Source organism: Narcine bancroftii, chromosome 5 (assembly GCF_036971445.1).
Source record: "Narcine bancroftii isolate sNarBan1 chromosome 5, sNarBan1.hap1, whole genome shotgun sequence".
Lineage (NCBI taxonomy): Eukaryota > Metazoa > Chordata > Chondrichthyes > Torpediniformes > Narcinidae > Narcine > Narcine bancroftii.
Window position 1 is genome coordinate 169,931,832 of NC_091473.1, and position 25,801 is coordinate 169,957,632.

The window sequence follows — 25,801 nt, forward strand, 5'->3', positions numbered from 1 at the left end:
ATTGACCACCGCCAGTGGGCTGATATCGCCTCAAACCGTGCATCTTGGTGCCTCACAGTTCAGCGGGCAGCAACCTCCTTTGAAGAAGAACGCAGAGCCCACCTCACTGACAAAAGTCAAAGGAGGAAAAACCCAACACCCAACCCCAACCAACCAATTTTCCCTTGCAACCGCTGCAACCGTGTCTGCCTGTCCCGCATCGGACTTGTCAGCCACAAACGAGCCTGCAGCTGACGTGGACATTACCCCTCCATAAATCTTCGTCCGCGAAGCCAAGCCAAAGAAGAAGAAAGAAAGAAAGAAAGATATGCTTTTTATGCCATTAATTACAATACTGTGTAAGTATAGTTATCATGTTGATTGATTTTTGTGTTATTTCTGAATCATGGACAAAATCAATTTAATCTGTACAACCTGTAGAAACGAGACCAGTTTGTTACCCAGAGAAATTTGTTTAACTAAACAGATCATAAAAACACAGGAAAATAAATCACTTATCACTGGCTAATTTAGACCTTCTTGTCCTTATGTCAGCTCTAGAATGTGACGGTTGGTGAACCAAAGACAGACACGCAGGATAAAGATTGAAAAGACCAAATTTAATGAACATGTCAGCTGATTAAGAAATAAAGCTACATGGTTTGGGTAAGGATATAAATATATATTTTTCAGGAAGGAAAATGGCACCTTGAATGGGAAGGAAAATGATAATGATATAGACTAAGAAAATGGTATATTCTTGAATGTGTGTGCTTGTATGCACATATGTCTGTGGGGAAGGGGAGGAAAGAGAGAAGAAACTGCACATGATGGAACTGTTAGCCTTGACAACAATGTCCAAATTCCATAAACAATTAAAAGATGTAGAATAAGAAAAAATATTATGTGCATGCAGGTAGGGATGTCCCGATATATTTGTGGGTTGCAAAAGGCTGGATTTAATGTCATCTTTGTCATATGTTAAGACTCAGAAAGGAGAATCAATACGAAAGAGATCCCATCCCAATTCCAGGCCAGAGGTCAGCATACATTCATGGAAGGACATCCCCAACAAGGCTTGAGCTGAGAGGAGTAGTCACTGGAGGATTCACTGAAGTTCTTATTTACCATGCAAGTTGGTGATGAAACAAGAAGTTACATTCTATGAAGGAGAGGCAAAAGGAAATATTCCATTGAGCCAGTGAACATGGAACTAAAATTATTTTGAATGAGAAAAATAAAATGACCTATTCGTACATTATGACTAGAAATAATTTATTCACATTAACAATGTCTAAATATGAGTATTTATTACAAGCTTGCTACCTAATGCAAACAGAATATTCAACATCAATGTATTTTTTCTGTAGCTCAATGCACAAACTATAAAGTAAAAACCATATAGAACATTGATAATTCAATTTTGATTTTTTTATTGCAAATACTATTAATCTTCAAAATAATTGATTTCCATACTAATTTCTGAGCCAGTGAAAAGTAATTTCTATTTTCTAGAGTTGACATAAATGAGCAGATTGAAACAGCCACTAAAACCTTTAAGTCTTACATTTTTAAAAAATCTCTCACTTTGTACAAGCTGCTGTACAATTTGATCTCACATGATTGAATTTTTCTTAAACAGGAAGGATATCGTACAGGGAAGCAATCTCACTAAAAGTGCTTTCATCAGTACATGTCCAGAAATATGATCATTAGCTTTATTGAACATAAGTGTTTCAGTGAAAAGCACCATGGAAGCCCTGAAGCAAATTTTCTCCAGTGAAACATACTGTAAATAAATCCAGAGTAAACAATGAGAAGCTGGAGGGATTCAGAAGGTGAGAGACTCAAATTTTTATTTGAATAAAGCTTATGGAACTTCGTATTGAAAAGGGGACCTGACCCAGAACATTGACTGCTCCTTTCTCTCCAATGGATACTGCCTGAGCTGTCATCCCTCCAACTTCTGACTGTTTGCCCAAGATTCCAGAATCTGCAGTTCCTGTGTTTTCTATTTTCAAGTTCAAATCATTAATTAATCCAATGGATGCCTTATCTTTTTTTTGCTGGGAAACAGGAAAAGAAATCTAAACATAACTCCAGAAACCAAAGCCTCTGGATCAATAAAGATTATAGGTTGTGGAGCTTTTCAAACAGTTGTGCAATACCAGTAGCTAGAAAGACCCCAAGCTTAACCATTCATTCCTGAAACTGTAAAAGAAGGTACTAAGTGATATATTAAACCAATTACACTGGACAACCTTTTTTTCCCCAAAAGGATGGTTTCCTGAAAATAAATTATGATAGCCAACTTCAAGCTGAACACAAAGGTAATTTCAGATTTTCTGTATCATGTTGGAAGTTGGCAAAACATTAAATTAACTTTTATTGAATTTAGCATGTTTAATTGCATCATAATGTTGATACATCTCAACTGACCTAAAAATGATTTGCCTATTTTTCATTTGTACTCAGCATCAGATGCCTCTTGTGTCAGTGTCCAACAATAGTCAGCCAGCATTGATGGATTCCAGTTCCCCTGATACCACTTTTACATGATCACAATGTTCTGGTGAAACCTTTTACCATGTTCATCACTGACTGCATCAAGATCTGCAGGGAAGAAGTCCAATTGTGAATGCAGAAAATGAATTTGCCAAGACATATTGCACTTCATGGTTTTGTATGTTTGAAGGAGACTTAAGCATAGGTTATATGTAAAAAAATGGTATATGGTAGGAAAATTTTAAGGTGATTTACATGATCACAGCCCACAATTCATAAAACAGACTGAAAGTGTTCAGGAAGAAAAATCATTGTTGTCCAGTGTTATTAAGAGAGTAAGTCACAGCTAGTATCTGTAATATTAGATTAATGCTTAACAAATAATTTAGATCAGTACAGGTATTAAAATAGCACATGAATGATATGCAGATTCACTAAGGGCTCTCTGCTAATAGAGCTATTCCAGTTGATAACAATCTTCATTTAATATTGTATAAACATAAACAGATGAATATTGGAAGTGTAATACATCAGCATATTTAAGAAGGATCTGGAGTTCTTTCTAGCTGTTAATTCTGTAAAACTGAGTGCATTTCAATTACATCAGTGTATATTGCATTGGCATACAAATACATGGACAGCAAATTTTGGTGTTGCTTTTGTTCTAGTTTGTTCAGCAGAGGATATCATATATTAGAGTTACTGATGTCGCATTAATAAATGTGACTTACACCATGGTCACAAACTTGATCCCCAGTGCTGCACATGCAATAAAGGAAGCATCTGTGCAAAGTACTGTGCTTCCAAAAATTACAACAGAGCTCAAATTTTGAAACAGACTAGAAGGATTAGATACCAAATGCACCGTTGGCATAGGAAAAAAAATAAAAATCATACCAAGCCGATTACTTGTTCATTCGTTATTTGTTAACCTGATGGGAGAATTCTAATTCAATACAAGGAATATTTGTAATGCTTGTTGGGGTGGATTTTGATACATTTGAGTCAATTGTCTTACGTTTATGCATTTGTATTATGTTGGTGGATATTAGGTGTCTCCTATCTCCACTTTTCTTTTCATGTTACTGAGTGCATGAATCTGTTTTCTTAAGAGTTTAGAATATTTCACCATTCTTCTACTAATAATATTACTTCGTGAGAGGGTAGAAATGCCCTAGCTGACCCAATTAAAAACAGCAAAATTATTAATGAAGGTTTAGTTAAGAGTTGAATGAATTTTAGTTACCGTATCAACTTAGCCTTATGATGATACATGTTAATACATTTTAGATTTCTCTTTTTGAAAATAATACATTAATGTATAGTTCAAATTTCAATAAACTGTTTGATACGGGTATCATTATTGAAAATGTTAGATCCTTCTTTTTGGTAGGGTAATCACATTACATAAGTGTTCTATGTGGGACAGTTTTAGTGTAACATTACATTTTGTCTTATGCCATGCTAAGCAGTAATAAATGGCTGCTCAAGCCACATGCTTGCATGTTTTTCTTTCATCTTTCCTACAAAAGTCATTCAATGTCATTTTTGTTTGTGAGAAATCAATATCATGCATATTTCAAATAATTTGACAAAAGATTTGATAGATTCATCTATTTTTTCTGCTATCGGCTGTACCGTGCAACTGGTGGTTAAATTAGCCCTCGTTCAAACAGTGACATTTCTATTTTCTGTGACTAATAATTTTAAAATCATAGATATGCTTATTAAAACATTTGATGTGTCATCCTATCATCAAACACTTGTCTTTGTGCAACTGTAAATAATAAATGAAAAGAGTACAAGCTGGCTTCCATTCACACTTAGATTTTTTTGTGATCAAACCATGAAAACCATTTAGCCAAATGTTATACATAGATTCCTATCATTAAATCATGCTTCTTTTAAAAATCTGGGGCAATCCAGTGAAATTCACGATGACTACAATTGGCATTACAAACCTCTTGTAATTCCAAAGAGATCTGAGTTCATGCTGTTATCACAAATTCTAAAGTACCTTATAATCGCAGGAAAATAAAGACCATATTTCTATCAAAATTAGGACATAAGCAGAAAAGTCCTGATGGTCTCTAGTAGTTTGGTGTTCTTGTGACTGCAATCACTTTGGAACTGTTCAGTCATTCAAAGTTAATATTAATCAAAATTAAATTCAATCCTTGATTGAAAAGCACTGTGGTGCTTTGATTTTTTTCAGATCACCACCAACGAATCACTGTTACCAAATGTATATAATTTTGTACAAGTAAAAGCTCACTTCCTGTTAAAAATGGGCATGATCTGATGAAATCCAAGATGGCTGCAAGCAGCAAGGTGATTTTCTTCTGAGTGCATTAACTTTCAAACTGTTCAATTGAGCACCATCAAATTTTGCCTGTGGCTTTCTACCATCAACGTCCTTTGGAAATGGGCCATGATCGGATAAAATCCAAGAGTGATGTCAGTAGCACTTCCATTTTCTTGTGACCATACCTTAAATTTTTAATTACACAGATAAAAATCATGTGGATATCCCAACTATATTTGCTCTTAAATATCCTTACAATTTTTAAAGAAAAAAAAATACTTGTACAGATAAAAGTATTATTACAATTCAATGGCAAGGGAATTGTTGATCTGTATATTGTACAAGGCACATTATAATTGCTTTGTGCAATTATTTGGTCTTTTTCTCGATACTTCAGAATTCTCTAGTTACAAAATGTGGCTCCATTCTGAAACAACATCTCTTTAAAAGAACCTTGATAGGATATCTTTAACTAAAAAATCAACATCAGTAAGAACATAAATAAATTTTGCCAATAAACAGAAAATCAATTGCTTTTTGTGTTAATTTAAAGTTATTACTAATCTTCCTTCTACAAGTTTACCATTGAATATTTTAGCTGTTCTATACTAGTTGTCTTGCTTTTCTTGCAATAATTCAAAGCACTAGGTGTAATGACATTTATTGATAAATAACATAAAAGTAGCAATTTCTAAGTTTTAAATTTGAAATTGTGTAGGCTAACATTTTATGTCAACATATATTTTATATAGAAATAGAAATATAAATTTCTATATATACACACACACACACACACACACACACACACACACACACACACACACACACACACACACACACACACACACACACACACACACACACACATGTAGATAGATAGAGAGGAAGTTTATTTAAAATGCATAAAATGATTTGTGGACCAGAAGTTGAAGACTGTAAATGTTCATTCCATTTAAACTGATATGTTTGCAGTGAGTACATGCACAAAAGCATTTTTCTCCATTTGTAAGGGCGTATTAAACACTGACATCCTGAATACATTGTGTGTGCATTGAACTATTCTATGCAGATAATGTTAGAGGTGTTCATGGGTATAATATATTGCTGAAACATTTTTCTAGCGTATGATCCTTCAATTTCAAAATCATTTACTGTAGAATTTATACTTTATCATTTGTTAGATTGCCACCAAAATTGTGCAGACATAATTAAGTCTTCAAATATCAATAAAAATAAGTAAGATGGATTCATCAAGGCTTAATTTGAACAAATATATTAATTACAACAGGATGCAAAAGGTAAATAAAAGTTATTGTTAAATCCAGGTGAAGTGTTTAAAATGGGCACATTCAGAGTGCCCAAAAATATTGCATATAGTCTCACTGCAAACACATCTGCCTAAAGGTTAAAGGGAAGTTTGCTTTAGCTCTTTTATGGAACAAGCTTTCCATTTCATGCAAGTGAAGATGATACTATTACATTCTATGAGTTTGCTTTCGAAGTTCTGTAGTACACAATGCAGGTTTAACTCAAACGTTATGCAAGCGACTCCCACAATCGATATTGCAAGGCCAAAGGCAGAGCAAGTCTTATACTGCTGAATCTCAACAGTAAAAATAGATCATCTCTTACTGAAAAAGCCTCAATTATTCCACATCTCACACCCACGTTACCATTCGAATTAGACTTTTAAGTTATGCAGATTTGTTCTTAGCCCAGTTGGAATTGAACAAACATTTTACAGTATATAGAAAAGAGCAGCTATTCATCCAATTATTACAAATATTAGGTTTCAGAAGAGAAAAGTTAAGGCTGTGATACCATTCAGGTTTATCATGGAAAACAGTGAACCCTAAAACGTATAGGTATAAACTGCAATTCAATACTAAAGATATTTGACAAGTGAATGACAATTGACCAATTAAATACTTGTAGATTCTTTCTGCAACAATTCAGCAACTGATAGATACTGAATATTATCAATTATATCCAAGTTAAAAATTGTACAATGAAGTAGGAGTCACTATGTGATTGACATAAATTTCAATATGCAGTGCAACATTTATCGCAAGAGGAAAGAAGAGAGTGGAGACAGAGGTTGGTTGGCGCTATCAATAATCTTGTGAGGAATACTGCCAAATATCAGATTGGAGCAAAGGCTAGCTAGAAATCAGACTGTGAGTGTAGGTTTTTTGGTTGTAATTTGTGCATAAAAGATATTTTCCATTTTAGAAAACATGAGCAATAATTTCCTGGTCAATCAGCAACCATGTGCTCAGGGGTTTCTGGGGGGAATTCACAATGAGCTTTTCCCAGCATCAGGCATACATCGAACAACATCCACTGAGCAGTAGCCATTTCCACTTCTGGGTGTAGAAACTGGCTGTTAAAGGTATGACTCCTAACTCACAATAAATCACGGTGAAAGCAATACAGCAAGTTGTCAAAGAGATATAAATTATGGGACCCAATCTGAGAGATCAAAATTTTGCCACTGCCTCGATTAGATTCATTGTCTTTCCAAGGCTCACTAAACAAAGATTACAGGATCTCTGTTATGTACCTCAGTGCAAGATGGCATGACCACAGGTCTTTTATAGTTGTTGAATCAAGTTTTATTGTCATGCTTGTAGCAATTTAAAACTTTTAGATAGCATAACCACTCTGCCATGGATTTTCACCATTTTTCTGCCAAGTAAGAAAAATACAAATTCGGAATCATATTACCAAACTAAGTCTCAGATTGTTGCCGTGGTTTAATGCCCAACTGAATACAGTCATGTGCTGTATGTACCTGGAACCATTTGTAGGTACAAATGTCGTCCATGTTTCATGCTGCTTTGGCTGTGTCGGGGCAAGTGGGCCCAGGGGGTTCCGGAGGCGGGATGAGGCAGCCTCAGGGAAACTGTCCCCATTGTCTTGGGTGGTCAGGAATTCCCCGGAATCACTAATGGTGCGCCGTATACCATTTTAGTTACAGAAACCTCTAAATCCTCTTTAAGAGCGACCCGGATCCTCAGGAGTACCCACAGGAGCTCGTACACCCAGTTAGGACCATTGAATCTGGCCATGGGAGCTGCTTTAAGGAATCGCTCCACCAAACCATTGGCCTGAGGGTGGAGCTGTACCCAGGGCATTAGCGAGATTAGACCAGAGGCTGGAGATAAACTGGGAGCCCCAGTCTGACATTATATGCTCTGGAAACCCGAACCTAGCCACCCAGTTGTGCAGGAGGGCCCTGGTGCACATTCCCGAAGAGGACTCTGGCAAAGGGATGGCTTCTGGCCATCTAGTCGATCTGTCTACTTGGGTCAGTAAGTAGCGTATGCCTCTGGATATTGGTAGGGAAACCACCAGATCCACGTGGATATGGCTGAAATGGTGCTGTGGTGGTTGACATGACTGTGGGGCGGCTTGAGTGTGGGTATGGATTTTCGAGGTCTGGCACCATGTACAATTTTTGGCCCACTGGCTGACCTCTTTGCGGAGGCCACGCCAGACAAATTGACAAGCAACCATTTTGTCAGAGTGTGCCAGATTGTGTATGGCTTCGAAAATGCGCCTCCTCCCGGTAGTAGGAATTATGGGATGAAGCTTACCCGTAGACATGTCACATAGGATAGTCTGCTCCCCAGGGCCAAGCTTTATGTCCTCCAACTGGAGGCTGGTAGTTGCAGTGCGATATGCGTCAATGTCCTTGTCCACTGCCTGTGCTTCAGCCAGAGCCTTATAGTTAATGCTAGATGTTGAGGTATGTACTGTCTGTAATGTGGGATGTGACAAGGCATCAGCCACCACATTGGATTTTTCCACAATATGCTGAACATCGGTAGAAAATTCTGAAATATATAAAATTTGCTTTTGTTGCCTGGCTGACCACGGGTGGGAAACGCTAGTGAAGGTGAAGGTGAGGGGCTTGTGGTCTGTAAAAATTTGAAACTTCCTGCCCTCAAGGAAGTATCTAAAATGTCTGATTGCCAGGTACAATGCCAGGAGTTTATCAAAAGCATAATTTCAGATCAGGCGTCCACAAATGTCTACTGAAAAATCCAAGGGGTTGCCAGTGTCCACTCACCCACTGTTAGAAGACTTCCCCTACTGCTGTGTCAGAAGCGTTCACTGTGAAAGCAGTGGGGGCATCAGCTTTAGGGTGTATCAGAAGGGCAGCATTAGCCAGCATGTCTTTTGTTGCCTGGAAAGCATCGGATGCCTCCTGGTTCCATGAAATTGTCTTCTTTGTACAGGTCATAAGGGAGAATAAAGGTTTTATGGAGTCATGGAGCGAGCAGCCCCATCACGAATCTGTGGTAAAAATTAACCATGCCGATAAATTCTTGTAGTCCCCTTACTATTGTAGGCTTAGGGAATGCTCGAATAGCCTCCACCTTGTCTGGTAGTGGTTTAGCCCAGTGGCAGTCAATCCTGTGACCTAAAAAGTAAATTAAGCCTTTGCCAAACTGACATTTTGCTGGATTAATTGTCAGGCCAAACTCACTCAACCTGTGGCACAAATGTCTGATGTGAGGAACGTATTCGTCACAGTCACGGATTGCAATCAGAATGTCACCAAGGTAGATGAACACAAACTTCAACTCCCTGCCCACAGCATTCATTAGCCTTTGAAAGGTCTGTGGGACTTTTTTTTAGGCTGAAGAACATTCTTAGGAATTCGAACAGCCCAAATGGTGTAATAATGGCAGTCTTTGTGACATACTCAGGATCGATGGGGATCTGATGATGGGCATGAATGAAGTCGACTTTGGAAAATATCCATGCCCCCTGCAGGTTTGCAGAAAAGTCCTGAATAAAGGGACAGGGTATCTATCTGACGTAGTGGTTTCATTTAGCTGGTGGTAGTCCCCGCATGGTCTCTAATCCCCTGATGCTTTAGGGACCACGTGTGGGGGTGGTAGGGTTGGAGGGAGGTCCAAGGTCTGTTGGGAGTGGCAGACAATGCCGAGTTCCTCCATTAAAAAAAAATACTCCTTTTTGGCAAGGTTGAGTTTATCTGGTGGGAGGCGCCATGCTCTAGTGTGAAATGAGGGGCCTTTAGTGAGGATGTTATGCCTTACCCCGTGTTCAGTCTTAGTGGAGTTAAAGTGTGGCATCACGATGGAGGGGAACTCAGCTAGAATCTTGGCGAACTCATTTCTTGGACTTGTCACCAAGTGTAGGTGGGAGCAGTCAGTTTGGTACCTTCCAGTGCAAGGGTCTGAAAAGTTTTTGAAAGTACTAGTTGGCGACCCTTGACGTCAACTAGGACGGAATTGGCCCTCAGGAAGTCCGCCCCGAGGAGAGGTTGCTGGACGTCTGCTAAAACAAATTGCCAAGTGAAGCGGTGGTTGCGGCAATGGAGGGGGATAATATGGGTATTGTAAGTCTGTATTGAAGAGTTATTGGCAACTCATAATCTGCGCCCTGCCTTCGGATGGTGTGCATCAGAGGTGGAGGGGGAGAAGGACGCTGACCTTGGCCCCGGCGTCAACCAGGAAGCGTCAGCCTGACACTGTATTCCGGATGTGGAGAAGGCTGTTGTGTAGGCCAGCTGCCACAACCACTAATGACAGCCAGCATTGGCATTTCCCGGGAACCCACAGGGTGAATAGCATCAGCGGACCTCAGCACTCTATTGCTGATGGTAGAAACAATACGGCTCACTGGGGTTTGCAGGCTCGGAGGAAGACTTGCTGGGTGATCTGATGAGCGGCCTCCTGTTAGGCCAATGTTGACGAGAAGTGACCACATGTTCTAACGAAATGCAGGCATCCCTTTTTGCTGCCCTGAGCAGGTTGGCTCTGGTGGCTACCTTTCTGGGGTTATGCAAAGTCCTCTTCGGCTTTGAGTAGCCTGATATCCTCTGGTAACCTCTCTAGGAAAATTTGCTCGAATAGAGCACAAGGGGTATGGCCATCATTCAAGGTAAGCACGTCACTCATGAGGCCGGATGGGGCCCTGTCCCTCCAAACCATTGACATGTAGCAGACAGGCAGCGCACTCGCGCCGTGAAAGCTCGTAAGCTTGAGTTAGTAGCTGCTTGATGGCCTGATTCTTCCTTTGTTCCAGAGGTTTCTGGAGGAAGTCGGTAATGTGTGCTGCTGTGTCCTGCTCGAGGATGCCGACCACATAGTAGAAGAGGGGGCTTTGGCTGTGATATTCCATACGGTGAACTATGCCTCGGTTTGCTGGAACCACACCAGTGGCTGTGATGTCCAGAAGCTGGGCAGCTTCAATGAGACTGCGTTGATTGCAGGGTGGTTGCTCATTCTTCAGGTCCATGATGCCAGTTGGACTAGTCAGGGATCACCACTGTAGTGGCTGCTGCTGCTGGAGAGGTTACGCTCAAAGAAGAGACACTGACTACGGGAGTGAATTCAACACTGGTTTATTGTACTGGCAGCTCTGCTTATAAAGTGCTCAGGAGCCCACTTCTGACATCATCATGTCACTCAACTGGTGGCATTACCATTTGCCTCCTGGGATTAGTCGTTTAGTGCTACCCAAGGAATGGCCAATCAGTGAGCCCCTCTCATCCCCAGGTGTAGCTGTTTCCCTAGCTCCACTCGATTGGCTGCCGCAGGCCAGCCCGTTGGGGAGGGGCGCTGTAGCCGCGTGCGGCTGAGTTGAGCGCCAACTTCAAAGCATGTAGCCCATTTCGGCTGACTGTGTAGGCCGTGGACTCCAGGTGTGGCACATTTGGCGGCCCGCTACAACTTCACTTTGAGGTTTAAAATTATTTATTTTACCTTATCATATTGTTAGTGGAGACATTCACCCCAAAATTAGGTTTAATTAATACAGGTAACATTGTGCATGGCCTAATTCTCCTGGAATTATCTTTTCAGAATCTTTCCTTAATTACTTTTTTTAAATCATCTGGTTTAATCTTGGTCTTGTCCTGGTAAGGAGAGCCTTTCTGTAGGTAAGAACTACATTGTGCTATGAGCTCAGGATATGTCTCATGTCCTCTGACATTTGGAAATAAGAAATACAGGTGCCTATTTTAAATAAAGCAACATTTGAATGCCTCTGATCTGTATCGCTACACCTTGTCCAACCACCAGGTGATGTGCTTCAGGATGGCAATGTGCTTTCTGCCTGCAACTCTGGGACCTCTTTAAGCCAGTTATGGACAAAGAAAAGGGTTCTACGTGAGTACAGAACCCTTAATAGCCTGAATTACACACTGGCAATGAAATAAAAAGAATTTTTTTTATGATTTCCCCAAGGGAAATCTACGGCCACATCCCTCCACAGGCAGATGTTAAACTAGCACTTGAGGATCTATAAGCAATGATTAACAAACATCTTATTACAGATCCCAAAGCCATCTCAGTTACTGGTGTGGACTTGAAGGAGAGAGCTTAAAAAATATTGTTCCAAACTACCAATACCAGGGGATCAAAATCTTTCAACCACAGCTACATTACCTGCTGAACAATAAAACACCTGGAGAAGATGGATTCTCAATAGAATTCTATAAAACATTTAAAGTTATTAATTCTGCCTCTCCTGGAAGTAATGAACCAGATAGAAGAAACATAAAACTTACCAGATTCATGTAAGACAGCAATAATTACAGTAATACCAAAGACGGGGAAGGATCCACTAACACCAGCATCATATAGACCACTATCTCTACTCAATTCAGATTATAAGCTAATAGCAAAATTATTAGCAAACAGATTGGCTGACTGTGTACCAAAAATAGTAAAACAAGGTCAAACTGGATTTATTAAGAAAAGACGAACAGCAGATAATGTCTGTAAATTTAATAATCTAATTCATGCAGTTCAATGAAATAAGAAGCCAACAGTGGCTGTAGCTTTAGACACAGAAAAAGCCTTTGACAGGGTAGAATGGAATTATTTATTCAAAGTACAGCAGAGGTTCAATCTACCAGAAAAATACATTAATTGGATTAAAGCATTATATAATGGACCATTGGCGAAGGTAACAGTAAATGGATATGTATCGAACCAATTTAAATTAATTAGGTCAACTTGGCAGAGATGTCCCCTATCTCCCTCATTGTTTGCTTTAGCAATAGAACCTTTGGCAGAACTGATAAGAACAGAAAAATAAAAGGGATAAAAAAATAAAGGAGAAGGAGTATAAAATCAGTTTATTTGCAGATGACATCATAGTATACTTAACAGAATCAGAAATATCAATAAAAGAACTACATAGGAAATTGAAGGAATATGGAGATCAACGAAATAAAAGTGAACCGATGCCAATGAGTAATGCGGATTATACAGAATTTATAAAAGAATCACCATTTAAATGGCAAACACAAACAATCCGATACCTAGGAATTAGATTAGATAATAATTTAAGCCACCTGTACAAATTAAATTATTAGCCACTAATAAAGAAATTAAGGAAGACTTAGAACATTGGAAAGAATTACCACTAACGTTGATAGGGAGGGTAAATTGCATTAAAATGAATGTCTTCCCAAGGATACAATACTTATTTCAATCGTTACCAATTCCCTTAACAGAGAAATTCTTTAATGAACTAAAGAGAATAATAGGGAAATTTTTATGGAAAGGGGGGAAACCAAGGACAGCATTAGATAAATTAGCAGAGAGGTACAACAAAGGTGGTTTGCAGTTACCAAACTTTAAAAATTATCATAGAGCAACACAATTAAGGTATTTATCAGATTTTTATCAGACAAGGGAAAAACCGGATTGGACTAAGATAGAGCTAGATAAAATAGGGGAGAAGGTACTGGAACATATACTTTATAAGTGGGATGAAAAGCTGATACGATATAAAACCTCACCAGTATTGCATCATTTACTCAATATATGGAAGAAGATTCACTTAGAAAGGATAAAACAAATTACTAAAACTACCAACAACCAAAACTATTATTGACGCAAAATCAGCTAATCACTTTTACAATAGATAACCTTTCCTTTAGAGAATGGGAGAGAAAAGGAATTAAAAGAATAGAAAATTGTATTTTGGGAATTAATTTATTAACATTTGAACAAATGAAGTACAAATATGGAATAACTCATGGTACAATGTTTGCATACCATCAACTGAAAGCCTACTTAAAGGATAAATTGGGAAACAGACTGAGATTACCAGAAGGAAGCAGCTTTGAATATGTGATTACAGAAACAATGATAATAAAAAGATTTATAACGAACATGTATATCAAGCTGCAAGAGAAGGAAAATGATGAAATAAGCTATAAACCCAAACAAAAGTGGGAAAAAGATTTAAACATAAAGATAAAAAACGAAACATGGGAAAAGTTATGTTCTGGAACTATGAAGAATACAATAAACACAAGGTTACGTATGATACAGTATAATTGGTTACACATGTTATATATCACACCCCAAAAGTTTAAAAAAAAAATGGGATCTAACATTATCAGATAGATGTTTTTGGTGTAAGAAGGAAATGGGAACAACAGTACATGCAATTTGGGCATGTGAGAAAATGAAAAAGTTTTGGGAAGATCTAAATCAGGTATTAAATAAAATCACAAAAAGCAACATACCAAAAAATTCAGAGATCTTTCTTCTAAGTAATATAAGAGGTAAAGAATTAGGCCTCAAACTGGATGAAGTGCAAAAAAGATTTATTATGATAGCCTTAGCAGTAGCAAAAAAATCTATAATGTCAACTTGGAAATCAGAAGAGAGCCTGAGAGTACAGCAATGTATACATGGAAATGAATATATGCATTCCATTGGAAAAAATAACATATAATTTAAAAAATAAAGTCACATTATTTGAACAAATTTGGGATCCGTACATGGAACATAACAGAGAGGGCTTGCCTCGGACCCCCACCCCCTAAAATTATAAAATGATAAAAAGACAAAATTACTTGATCCAGTGTGTAAAAGTGGATGACACAATTTTCTTGTTTATTTTCATTGTGTGATGACATTGTTTAACTGTTTTATTGTATTGTATATGTTGAATGTTTAATGGGTTTGGAGGGGGATGGGAAGGGGGGAGGGAAGGCAGGGGGGAAAAAAGGGGAGAAAATGCCACAGTGTATATTTAAAAGGGAAATGTTTGTATGTATTTTGATTGATATGGTTCAGTGTGAAAAATGTTAAAAAATTAAAAGGAGAAAAAAAAAACCACAGCTATATTATCATCTAATATGCCTTGCACTCCATTCTACACTCACACTTTAGAGTTGGACTAGCAAAGACTGAAAGCACACTTCATCAGTACAACGCTGGTCTGGGGATGCAGAGGAGCAGCTTTGTGACTGTCTGGAGTCTGCAAACTGGCTAGGTTCAAGGACTCAGCAGTGGACCTGAATGAATCTAGTAGAGTTGTCATCGCCTTTATCAGAAAATGTGTGGAAAGTTCCTAATAAGAATATCTAATATCTAAGTGTATCCTAACCAGAAGTCAAGGATAAATCTAAAGATTCACAACGTGAAGATCAGATACGTGGCATTCAGATCAGATGATTCAGAGAAATACAGAAAATACTGATACGATTTCCAGAGGACCATTACTAATGCAAAAAGACAATTCCTAACCAAGCTGGGGACTCAGGTGGATGCTTGATCGCTGTGGCAAAATCTATATGCCATCCCATCATGCAATGCAAATCAAAGTAGTATCATGAACTGTGAAACAACTTTTCCAGATGAGCTCAATGCCTTCTATGCTCACTTCAAAAGGGAAAACAATGATGCACCCTCACAATGTCCTCTGCTTGCAGTTTCTGAGGCCAACATGAAAAGAATATTCAGGAGGGTGAATCCTCAAAAAGCATCTGGCCCAGTGAGTTTACTTGGCTGCATCCTTAAAACTTGCCCTTTTTCAATGACTCTCAAAGTCTCTTTAATGACTTCCAATTCCCTGAACTTGACAACCTCAGTTTTACTATGGACGTCCAATCCCTTTACACTTCCATCCCTCATACAGAAGGCCTCAAAGCACTATATTTCTTTATTGACAAGAGACCCAACCAGACACCTTCTACCACCACCCTCCTCTGCCTGGAAGAATGTGTTTTCACCCTTAATAACTTCTCCTTTGACTTATCTCCCTTCAAATCAAAGGAGTTGCCATGGATACCTGCATGGGTCCCAGCTATGCCTGCCTGTTTGTGGGCTTTGCTGCAAGCCTACACAGGGCAAGGCCCCTCAACTTTTCCTCCACTATATTGAAGACTACATTGGCGCTGCTTCAAATTCATTCATTTTGCTGCCAACTTCCACCCTGATTTCAAATTCACCTGATCCATCTCCAACAACTTGATCTCTCTGTCTCCATCTTGGGAGACAAGTTTTCCACAGATATATTTACAAATTCACCAACTCCCACAACTACCTCAACTACACTTCCTCACACCCAGTCCCCTGCAAGAATTTTATCCCCTGAGTGCATTTTCTTCATTTCTGCCACATCTGTTCCAAGATGAGGTCTTCCAGTCTAGATCATCTGAAATGTTCACCTTCTTCCACAAGCATGGCTTCCCCCCACCACCATAAACTCAGTCCTTAATTGCATCTCCTCCATTTCCTGCTCATCTGCCCTGCCAGCCTCTGCCCCCAGATGTAACAATCACAGGATTCCCCTTGTCCTCATCCACTATCCCACTAATGTATGCATCCAACACATCTTTCTCTATAATTTCTGCCATTCTGCTCCCTCCGTGACTCCCTTATCCACTCTTTTCTCCCCTTCCCAAATCCAGGCACCTACCCCTGTAGCCACACGTGCCCATATGGGCCCTAAACAGTCCTTTGAAGTGAGGCAACACTTCACTTGTGTATCTAGGGGAGTGATCTACTGTATCCTGTGATCCCTTTGTGGCCTATTGACAGTGGAGAGATTGGGCATAGACTGGGAGATCACTTTGCTCTGTCCACATCAGCGACAAGGAACTCCCAGTGGCTAACCATTTCAATTCTGCGTCCCACTCCCATATTCACATCTGTTCATCACCTCATGTACTATCCCACCAAAACCACTTCATTTTTTTCATCTAGGCACTCTCCAACCAGAAGGCATTAACTCTGACTTCTCTGGTTTCTGCTCACCTATTCTCCATTCTCCCTTCCTTCCCTTTCCCTTGTCTTCTTTCCCCCAGCTCTCCAACCCTTCTGCCTCTATTCACAGAGCCATCCCTCGTCCCCCTGCTTGTTGCTGTGTACTCCTTCTCTTATCCATCTACCACCTCCTTCCTTGGGGTCTGTGTTCCTCCCCCTGCCCTTCCCCCCATCATTTTATTTGGGTGCTTGTTGTCATGTTCCCATACTTTGATGAAGGGCTCAAGCCTGAAAAGTTGGTTACGTATCTTTATCTTTGCAATGTAAAGTTACCACTGCTTGACCTGCTGAGTTACTCCAGCATAATGTTTTTACTTCAACCACTGAGTTTTATTACTTATAACCTGTGCAAACTAACTAGCTGGAGTTCTTGTGGACATTTTCAACCCCTCATTGCTTTCATCTGAGGTCCTCATCTGTTCAAATGGGCATCCATTATACCAATGTCCAAGAAATGCAAGGTGACCTGCCTCCATGACTATCAGCCAGTGGCATTTACATGAAGTGCTTCGAGAGGTTGGTTGGGGAGAAAATCAACTCCTATATCAGGAAGACTGTGGACCCACTTCAGTCTGTCTATTGTCACAACAGGACAACAGTGGATGCCCTACACTCTGCATGAGATCACTTGAACCTCAATAAACCTGTATCTAGCTGTTGTTCATTAACACCATTATAACAGCAAAACTAATCAAACTCAGGCATTAGGGACTCAGTTCATCCCTCTGCAATTGGATCCTTTATTTCATTATCACCATACCCCTGCTAGTGTGAACTGGCAACATCTCCTCCTCAATGTCAACATTGGGGCACCTCAAGGCGACATGCTTAGTCCCCTGCTCTATTCCCTCTGTACTCACCATTTCATAGGCAGGTTCAGTTACAAGGCAACCTCTAAATTCATTGACAACACAGCCTCTGGCTGAATAATGGGAAGTGATGAGACAGAATATAGGATAGAGATCAGAAATCTACCTGTGCTGTGCCAGAATAAAAATCTTGCACTCAAGACCAAGGAGCTCATATGGATTTGAGGAAGAGGAGGCTAAAGGATCACACACGCTCTCAGTGATTGGATAGCAGTGGAGAGGGCTCATACCTTCAAGCTCCTGGGAGTGCACACAATGGAGGACCTCTTCTGGAATCAGCACACTAACACCTCTACTTTATAAGAAGTCTAAGGAGATTTGGCCTGTCGTTGCATACTCTATTGAACTTCAAATAGTGTACTGTGGAAAGTATACTGACTGGTTTCATCATAGCTTGGTTTGGAAGTTTGAGTGCCCACGAATGGACTTAAAACCATCTATCTAAGGCACTGCCTAAAGAGGGCTGCCAGCATCATGGAGGACACCCATCACCCTGGACACAACCTCTCCTCACTGCTACCTTCAGTCAGACGATACAGAAGCCTGAAGTCCAGCTCCTCCTGGTCAAAGAACAGTTTATTTTACAATAGCTTTCATGGTCTTGAACCTCGCTATAATACTCTAATCCTAACCATAAACTACCCCAGGACTACTAAAAGATTAGTCTGCACAACTGAAATGCCACTTTTTTCCCCCACTGTCTGCAACTGTGAATATTTATTTATCTATCTGCTGATATTTATTATCTCTTTTACTGTTTTACATTGTGGTAATTTAATTTTTTTACTATTCTATCTGGTGCATCTTGTGTACCTGTTTGGCACAAGAAATCAGAATTTTGTGGTGCTTGAACATGGAAATTCTGCTCATGGCTGATCCCCTTATCTGGAACATCTAGCATTGAATTGTCAACCTTTCTACATCCCAAGGGAATTTTTCATCATTAGGTCCCAAAATTAGCATGACACCTATGACTGTGTGGCTGGGTACAACAACTGCACCATCTACAAATTTGCTGACGATATTACTGTAGTGGGTTGTATAAAAGAAAGTGATGAGTCTGTATATAGAAGGGAGATTGAAAACTTGGCTGAATGGTGCACCAACAACAACCTCACACTGAACGTCACCACAACTAAGGAGCTGATTGTTGACTTCGGGAAGGGAAAACCAGAGGTGTACAATCCAGTGATCATTGCGGGGGAGGGGGGGTGTCAGAGGTGGAGATTGACCAAATTTAAATTCCTTGGAGTCACTCTCTCTGATAATCTTTTCTGGACCCAACACACTAATGGCATCATCAAGAAAGCCCGTCAGCACCTTTACTTCCTCAGGAGTTTGCGGAGGTTTGGTATGATGTCAGAAACCATGGGAAATTTCTACAGATGTGTGGTAGAAAGTGTGCTGACTGGCTGCATCACAGTCTGGTATGGAGTCAGCAATATCCGTGTGTGTAAAGCTGTGCAAAAGGTAGTGATGACAGGCCAAGCCCTCTCCATCACAAGAATATCTACAGGAAATGCTGCAGCCTGAGAACAGCAGCGATCATGAAGGGTCCACATCACCCAGCACACGCTCTGTTCTCACTGCTAGCATCAGGAAAGAGGTTGAGGTGCCACAAGACTCGCACCTCCAGGTTCAGCAACAGCTGCTACCCTTCCCCCATCAGTCTACTCAACATCAAACTCAAACAGGGACTCACTTAAGGACTCTTACTTTTGTACTTTATTGATTTTTTTCTCTCAATATTGCACAGTCAGCTTGTTTACTTTTCTTTATTTGTTGACATATCTACGTTGAGTCCAGTTTTTTTTTGAACAACCAACAAGTGGTAATTCTGCCTCAACCCAGGATAAAGAATCTCAGGGTTCTATGCAATATCATGAATGTACTCTGACAATAAACCTGAAATCTGAAAACTACATGCAAATTTTCTGAACTACCAGGAATCTATTACCATTTTGTTTAATTTATTTTCATATGGAGGGTTCAGTTATTCTAAATATATGATTTGGCTCATATACACTGTGATTGTTTATTTGTGGTGGCACTGGCCCTGCGTGTAACTCCATGTGGCGGGGCAGCCATGGGAAGATGGCGCCATCAGGTTTCTCCCTGCCTCAGGTCTCCTGCCCAGTGCACGCCTGGGGCAGCTTTAATGATGTCACCATGCACGCAGTGACTGAGCTCATGCTACCCTTAAAGGGGTGCGCGCTAAATTTGAATTAAAAAGTCATTAACAACATTCTTTCTTGGCTGTGGCCAGCTCCACATTGGTGACCCTGATGAGCCCAGACACCTTTCTGGTCTCAAGAACATGGATCCGGCCAAGATCAACACCGTTGCCATCAAACTGCCCCCCTTCTGGACCCATCGCCCGCATACATGGTTCGGGCAGGCTGAGGTGCATTTTCGACTGAGGAAAATTTCAGCAGACACCACAATGTTCTACCACGTTGTGAGCGTGCTGGATGAAGAAACAGTAGCCAGGGTGGACGATCTAATACACAAACCACCAGCCGAGGGTAAATATCCTGCCCTCATAAACTTGCTCCTAGGAACTTCGGGCTCTCCCCTCAGCAGTGTGCCTCTAGACTCCTGCACCTGGACGGGCTTGGGGACCACACACCATCGGCCCTCATGGACGAGATGCTGGCACTGGCGGAGGATCACAAACCTTGTTTCCTATTCCCCCAGATCTTCCTCGAGCAGATGCCCGAGGACATCCAGCTACTCCTGGCAGATAAGGATTTCACGAATCCACGCCGAGTTGCAGCCTGAGCAGACACCCTCTGGCGCACCAAGAGGGAGAATGAAGCAGCCCTTAGCCAGGTTACACGACCAGGAGCCAGTTGGCCGCAACCCTCCCCCAACCACAAGCCAGAAGAGCACCATTCCATCTGCTGCTTTTATCATGAGCAAGCTCATAAGTGGCGACAACCGTGTAACTACCAGGGAAATGACCCGGCCAGCCGCCGTTGATGGCTGCGATGGCTGGTCGCATGAACAGCCTCCTCCACGTTACCGACAAGACCACTAGCCGGCGTTTCCAAGTGGTCACAGGAGTGGAGCTGAGCATCCTGCCCCCCCACCACCCTCAAGACACGCACCCGATCTCGAGGTCCCACCCTGCGAGCAGCCAACTGTTTCGCCATCAAGACCTTCGGTACCTGCTCGGCGCAGATCCAAATTAGGAAAGAGAAATTCCACTGGAAGTTCATGTTAGCCCCTGGCTGGGGGCCGACCTCCTGAAGGCACATGGCCTGTCGGTCGATATGAAGGGCAAGAGGCTGGTCAATGCTCGCACTTTCCATTCAGTGCACCTGGATGCCATGGACACCTGCAAGCCCAAGATCGTCACCATCGCCACTTCCTGGGACGATTATTCGAGCATATTCCATGAGTTCCCTGCCATCCTACAACCACAATTCAGCACCACCTAACCCCAGCACGGGGTATACCACCATATCCCCATGCAGGGCCGCCCACTGCACGCCAAGCCCAGATGACTTCCACCCGAGAAGCTGCAGCTAGCAAAGGAGGAATTTTCCCGTCTGCAGGAGTTGGGGATCGTCCATCACTCGGACAGTGCCTGGGCATTCCCCCTCCACATGGTCCCCAAGTTTTCCGGGGGCTGGAGACCCTGTGGGGATTACTGGCATTTGAATGACATGACCACACCAGACAGATACCCGGTTCCCCACACTCAAGACTTCTCAGCCGATCTCCACGGCGGGCAAATCTTCTCCAAGGTTAATCTGGTGTGGGGCTATCATCAGATCCCAGTCCACCCCGAGGACATCAGCAAGATGGTGATCATCACCCCCTTTGGGCTCTTTGAATTCCTACATATGCCCTTCAGGCTCAAGAACGCAGCCCAGACTTTTCAGCGCCTCATGGACACAGTGGGTAGGGACTTGGACTTTGTGTTTATCTATCTAGATGATATCCTTATAGCCAGCCGCAACCGAGAAGAACACAAGGCCCAACTCCGTATCCTGTTTGCCCGACTGGCGGAGTTTGGCCTCATGGTCAACGTGGCCAAGAGCCAGTTCAGCAAGCAGACACTGCAGTTCCTGCGGCACACCATTTCAGCTGCAGGGGTTGCCCCGGAGCCAGAGGTCGCAGCTGTCCAGCGGTTCCCCAAGCCAACCACCCTCAAGGGCCTGCAGGAGTTCGTGGGGATGGTGAATTTTTATCATCGATTCATCCCCGGCGCTGCTTGCACCACGCGACCGGTGTTCGCATTGATCGCCACTAAGGAGAAAGTCCAGACCTTGTCGGGAGGGGGCAGAGACCGCTTTTGCTGCAACAAAGGAGGCCCTCGCCAACGCAACTCTATTGGTGCACCCGCGCCCAGAGGCACACATGGTGTTCTCAGTGGATGCCTCAGCCACGGCGGTGGGGGCATACTCGAGCAATGGCTTAATGGACAGTGGCACCCGCTGGCCTTCTTTATTAAACAACTGCTCAAGTACAACGCTTTTGACCAGGAGCTCCTGGCACTGTACCTGGTCACCCGGCACTTTAGATATTTTCTGGAGGACAGGCCCTTCACAGTGTTCATGGACCACAAGCCCCTCACGCAGGCACTCATGATGGCCAAGGATCCATGGTTGGCTTGTCAGCAACGCCACCTCTCCTACATGTCAGAGTTCACCACTGACATCTAGCAGAGGGCAGGTAAAGACAACGCTGTGGCGGACCCGCTCCCTCGTCCAGAAATCAACCCTCTCGTCACCGTCCTCAAATACACACAATTGGCATAGGCTCAGAAGCAGGACCGCCATCTCTAGCCTCGATCTCCAGGACATTCAGTCACCCAACAGCCCAGACAAGCTGCTCTGTGACGTCTCCACCAGCTCACCGCACCTGGTAGTCCCACCGCATTGGAGGGTGAGGGCTTTCAGCTTCGTCCACGACCTAGCCCACCCCTCGGTGAAGACATCGGTGCAAATGGTGACAGAGGTCGGAGGTGGCTGAGATGGCGAGGACCTGCACCAAGTGCCAGGCCTCCAAGGTCCACCGACATACGCAGGCCCCAATCCAGCAATTCGACCCGGTGGTGCGGAGATTTCAGCACAACCACGTTGATGTCGAAGGATCCATGCCAGGGCCAGAGAGGTTCGCTACCTCACCATAGTCAACCAAACCACGAGATGGCCAGAGGACATTCCTATCAGAGAGGCTTCCGCAGAGACATTCACCAGATACTTAGTCAGTCATTGGATCGCCAGCGCACATCACCAGTGACAGAGGCACCCAGTTCACCTCTGCGCTCTGGGCTCAGCTGGCGAACCTTCTGGGGTTAAACTCCACCACAGCCTACTACCTACAAGCAAATGGTTTGGTGGAGAGATTTCATCGTTATTTGAAATCCGCCCTCATGGCTTGCCTCACTGGCCCAAGCTGGGCAAACAAACTGCCCTGGGTTCTGTACGGCGCGCCGCTCTCACTGCCTGGTGAGTTCTTTGGCCTGGAGCCCAACGCCACGTCCAATCATGCAAACCTGTTAGCGGATCTCTGTAAGCAGCTCTCCTCGCTAGCCCCCCCCCCCCCCCCCCAATCTCCCTTGTATCACGGCGCCTGGCTGATACATTGTCCTAAAGAACTGGACTCGGCGGAATTTGTGTTTGTTTGGCGTGGTCTACATATGGCACCTTTGCAATGCCCATATGAGGGCCCATACAAGGTCCTCCAATGGTCCGGCAAGACTTTTACTTTGGACATGGGGGGAAAATGAACTTTTCACCGTCGACCGTTTGAAGGTGGTGCCCAAGCGGCGGGACGCATAGCCGGTTCTAGGGGGGGTTGTGTGGTGGTGGACTCTCTCATGGCAAACCGGCCCCGCGTGTAATGCCATGTGGCGGGGCAGCCATGGGAAGATAGTGCCGTCAGGGTTTCTCTCTGCCTCAGGTCTCCTACCCAGCGCGCGCCTAGGCCAGTGTTTATGACGTCACTACGCCCTGCCCTTAAAGGGGCGCATGCTGAATTTGAATTAAACAGTCATTAACTACATTCAATGTGGTGGCTGTGTCTTTCTTGGCTGTGGCCAGCTCCACATATTCTCTTTTTATATGTTTCTTTGGGATCAACAGTTTTGTGGGTTAGCTGGCTGCTGAAGCTAATGAGGAAAGTGTACCCTTGACCACCTGCTGGGCAAATGATTCAAGACGGTTGGGTGGGGCTGAACACTTTGGGAGTTGATGAACCCCTTCTGCTGGTTATGCTAGGATCTTGTGTGGTCCAAACACATGAACCTGAAAGTCACAACATCATCCAAAAATGCTCCTCCATTTTGACCAGTTACGGGTCAGGATTCCCATGTTTGACTGGGCTTGTAACAAGTAGGGTTCCAGAACATTCTTGAATCCTTTCATATTGCCCTGGCAATGCTTTACTTCACAGAGCTCATATCAAAGTGTCTGTGTTAGGAGTAGTGCATCAGGCATGAAAACAACTTGGCCTGCCCAAAGGAGCTGAAGTTCTGTAATGTGGGCTCAATCAATGGCAGTGCTGGCCTAGGAGTGAATCCTGACCTTGATTTCCTATTTCTGACAATGAATTTCAAGGTTTGTGTCAAGATAATATTGGTGATGGTGCTCTGAGAGTCAATATTTCTAAAGTATAATTGGTCAGGAATCATTTTTCCAATAGACCTCAAATTTTTGTGCCAGATTTGAGCTCTTGATCTTCAAACATCTTTTTATTCAATCAATGAACATTCTGGGGCTTTGAAGTGAATTTTTACAAGAGTACCTCTATTATAAATGTGTCCTTGTGTAATATTCTGGAAGCTTCTAACTACATGAGCATAAGTTTAGCCTGCCAAGAGTATTATGAAACAAAAAAATAAGTGCATTGGTGAAAATGGAACTTTCTGTCAATGGAAATTGAACATCCAATCTTCGCCCCAAAGTCTGGGCTAATTTGAAAAAGATAAGAGGAAGATAAAGGCACATGCAAATTAGTTAATATGCTTTACTATTTATGATTTAAATTAAAATTTAAGCCAGATTTAATATTATAATTCAAAATATAATAATTTTACAGACTCACATTTACAAATGATTGATGAAATTCAATTTAAAGTTAACTCAGAAGCCCAAAATGTTGATGTCTGAATATGCCTGCATTTGTCATGGATGCTTGATAGCAACGTACTGAAATATAGCCATGTTACAAAAAAGGAGGTGCTGGGGTGGACAAAGCCACGAGGTCTAATCAAAAGCACATTAAGATATTGTGGTAAGTCAAGGAAGAAATTACTGGGCCTGGATAAGAGAAACTTGTGTCATCATTAGCCACTGGGACTAATGATGTGCCCTTTTTAGAAAGGCTGCAAAAACAAGTAAGGGAACTATAAGCAGGTGGTGGGAAAGTTACTGGAGGGGACTCTCAGTGACAAAATCCATGTGAATTTGAAAAGGCAAGGACTGATTAAGGATATTCAGCATGGGTGTGTTCATGGTAAATTGTTTCTCAAGAATGTGACTGAGCTTTTGAAGAGGATTGATGAGGCCAGAGTGAAAGACATTAAATAGATATAAAATACCGTACATGGACTTCAGGTCTTTGACAAGGTCCCACATGGCATGCTGATCCAGCAGGTTACACTACATTAGACCCAGAGTGAGCTTGTTGATTTGGCTTTGTGAAAGGAGTCAGGGGATGGAGTGGAGAATTGTTTTTCAGAATGCGGACCACTATCCAGTGATGTGCCACAGGGATTGGTGTTGGGTTCACTGCAATTTGACTTCTATATTAACACATTGGAGAAGAATGTGGAGGCCATGGTTAATAAGTCTATAGATGACACCAAAGTTGGTGGTATAGTGAAGAGGCCACGTCTACTGCTGTGAATAGTGAAGAAAGTTATCCAATATTACAACAGGAATTTATCTTGACATGTACAGTCAATGAAAGGGCCTTTTGGAGTATTATGAACATCGAGATCTCAGAGTTAAAGTATATAGTTTCATGAAGATGATGTCACAAATAGGATCATGAAGAACCATCTGGAATGTTTGCTTTGTCATAGATCATGTTAAATGCAGGCTAATGGGACTAGCTCGAGTCGACAACTT

General features: G+C 42.1%; 1 protein-coding gene across 12 annotated transcripts in view; it reads right to left on the reverse strand.

Annotated features, from left to right (window-relative positions):
* LOC138764176 (voltage-dependent L-type calcium channel subunit alpha-1D-like) overlaps positions 1-25,801 on the reverse strand; it is a 427,400-nt gene that overhangs the window by 65,441 nt on the left and 336,158 nt on the right. The window contains exon 42 of one of the 12 annotated variants that reach the window (XM_069939722.1): positions 1,452-4,974. The exons of the other annotated variants lie outside the window; for them this stretch is intronic. Coding sequence (XP_069795823.1) covers positions 4,852-4,974 — 123 coding nt within the window. The 3' untranslated portion in view covers positions 1,452-4,851. Of the gene's footprint in view, positions 1-1,451; positions 4,975-25,801 lie in introns of those variants that run through there. 12 annotated transcript variants of the gene reach the window in all.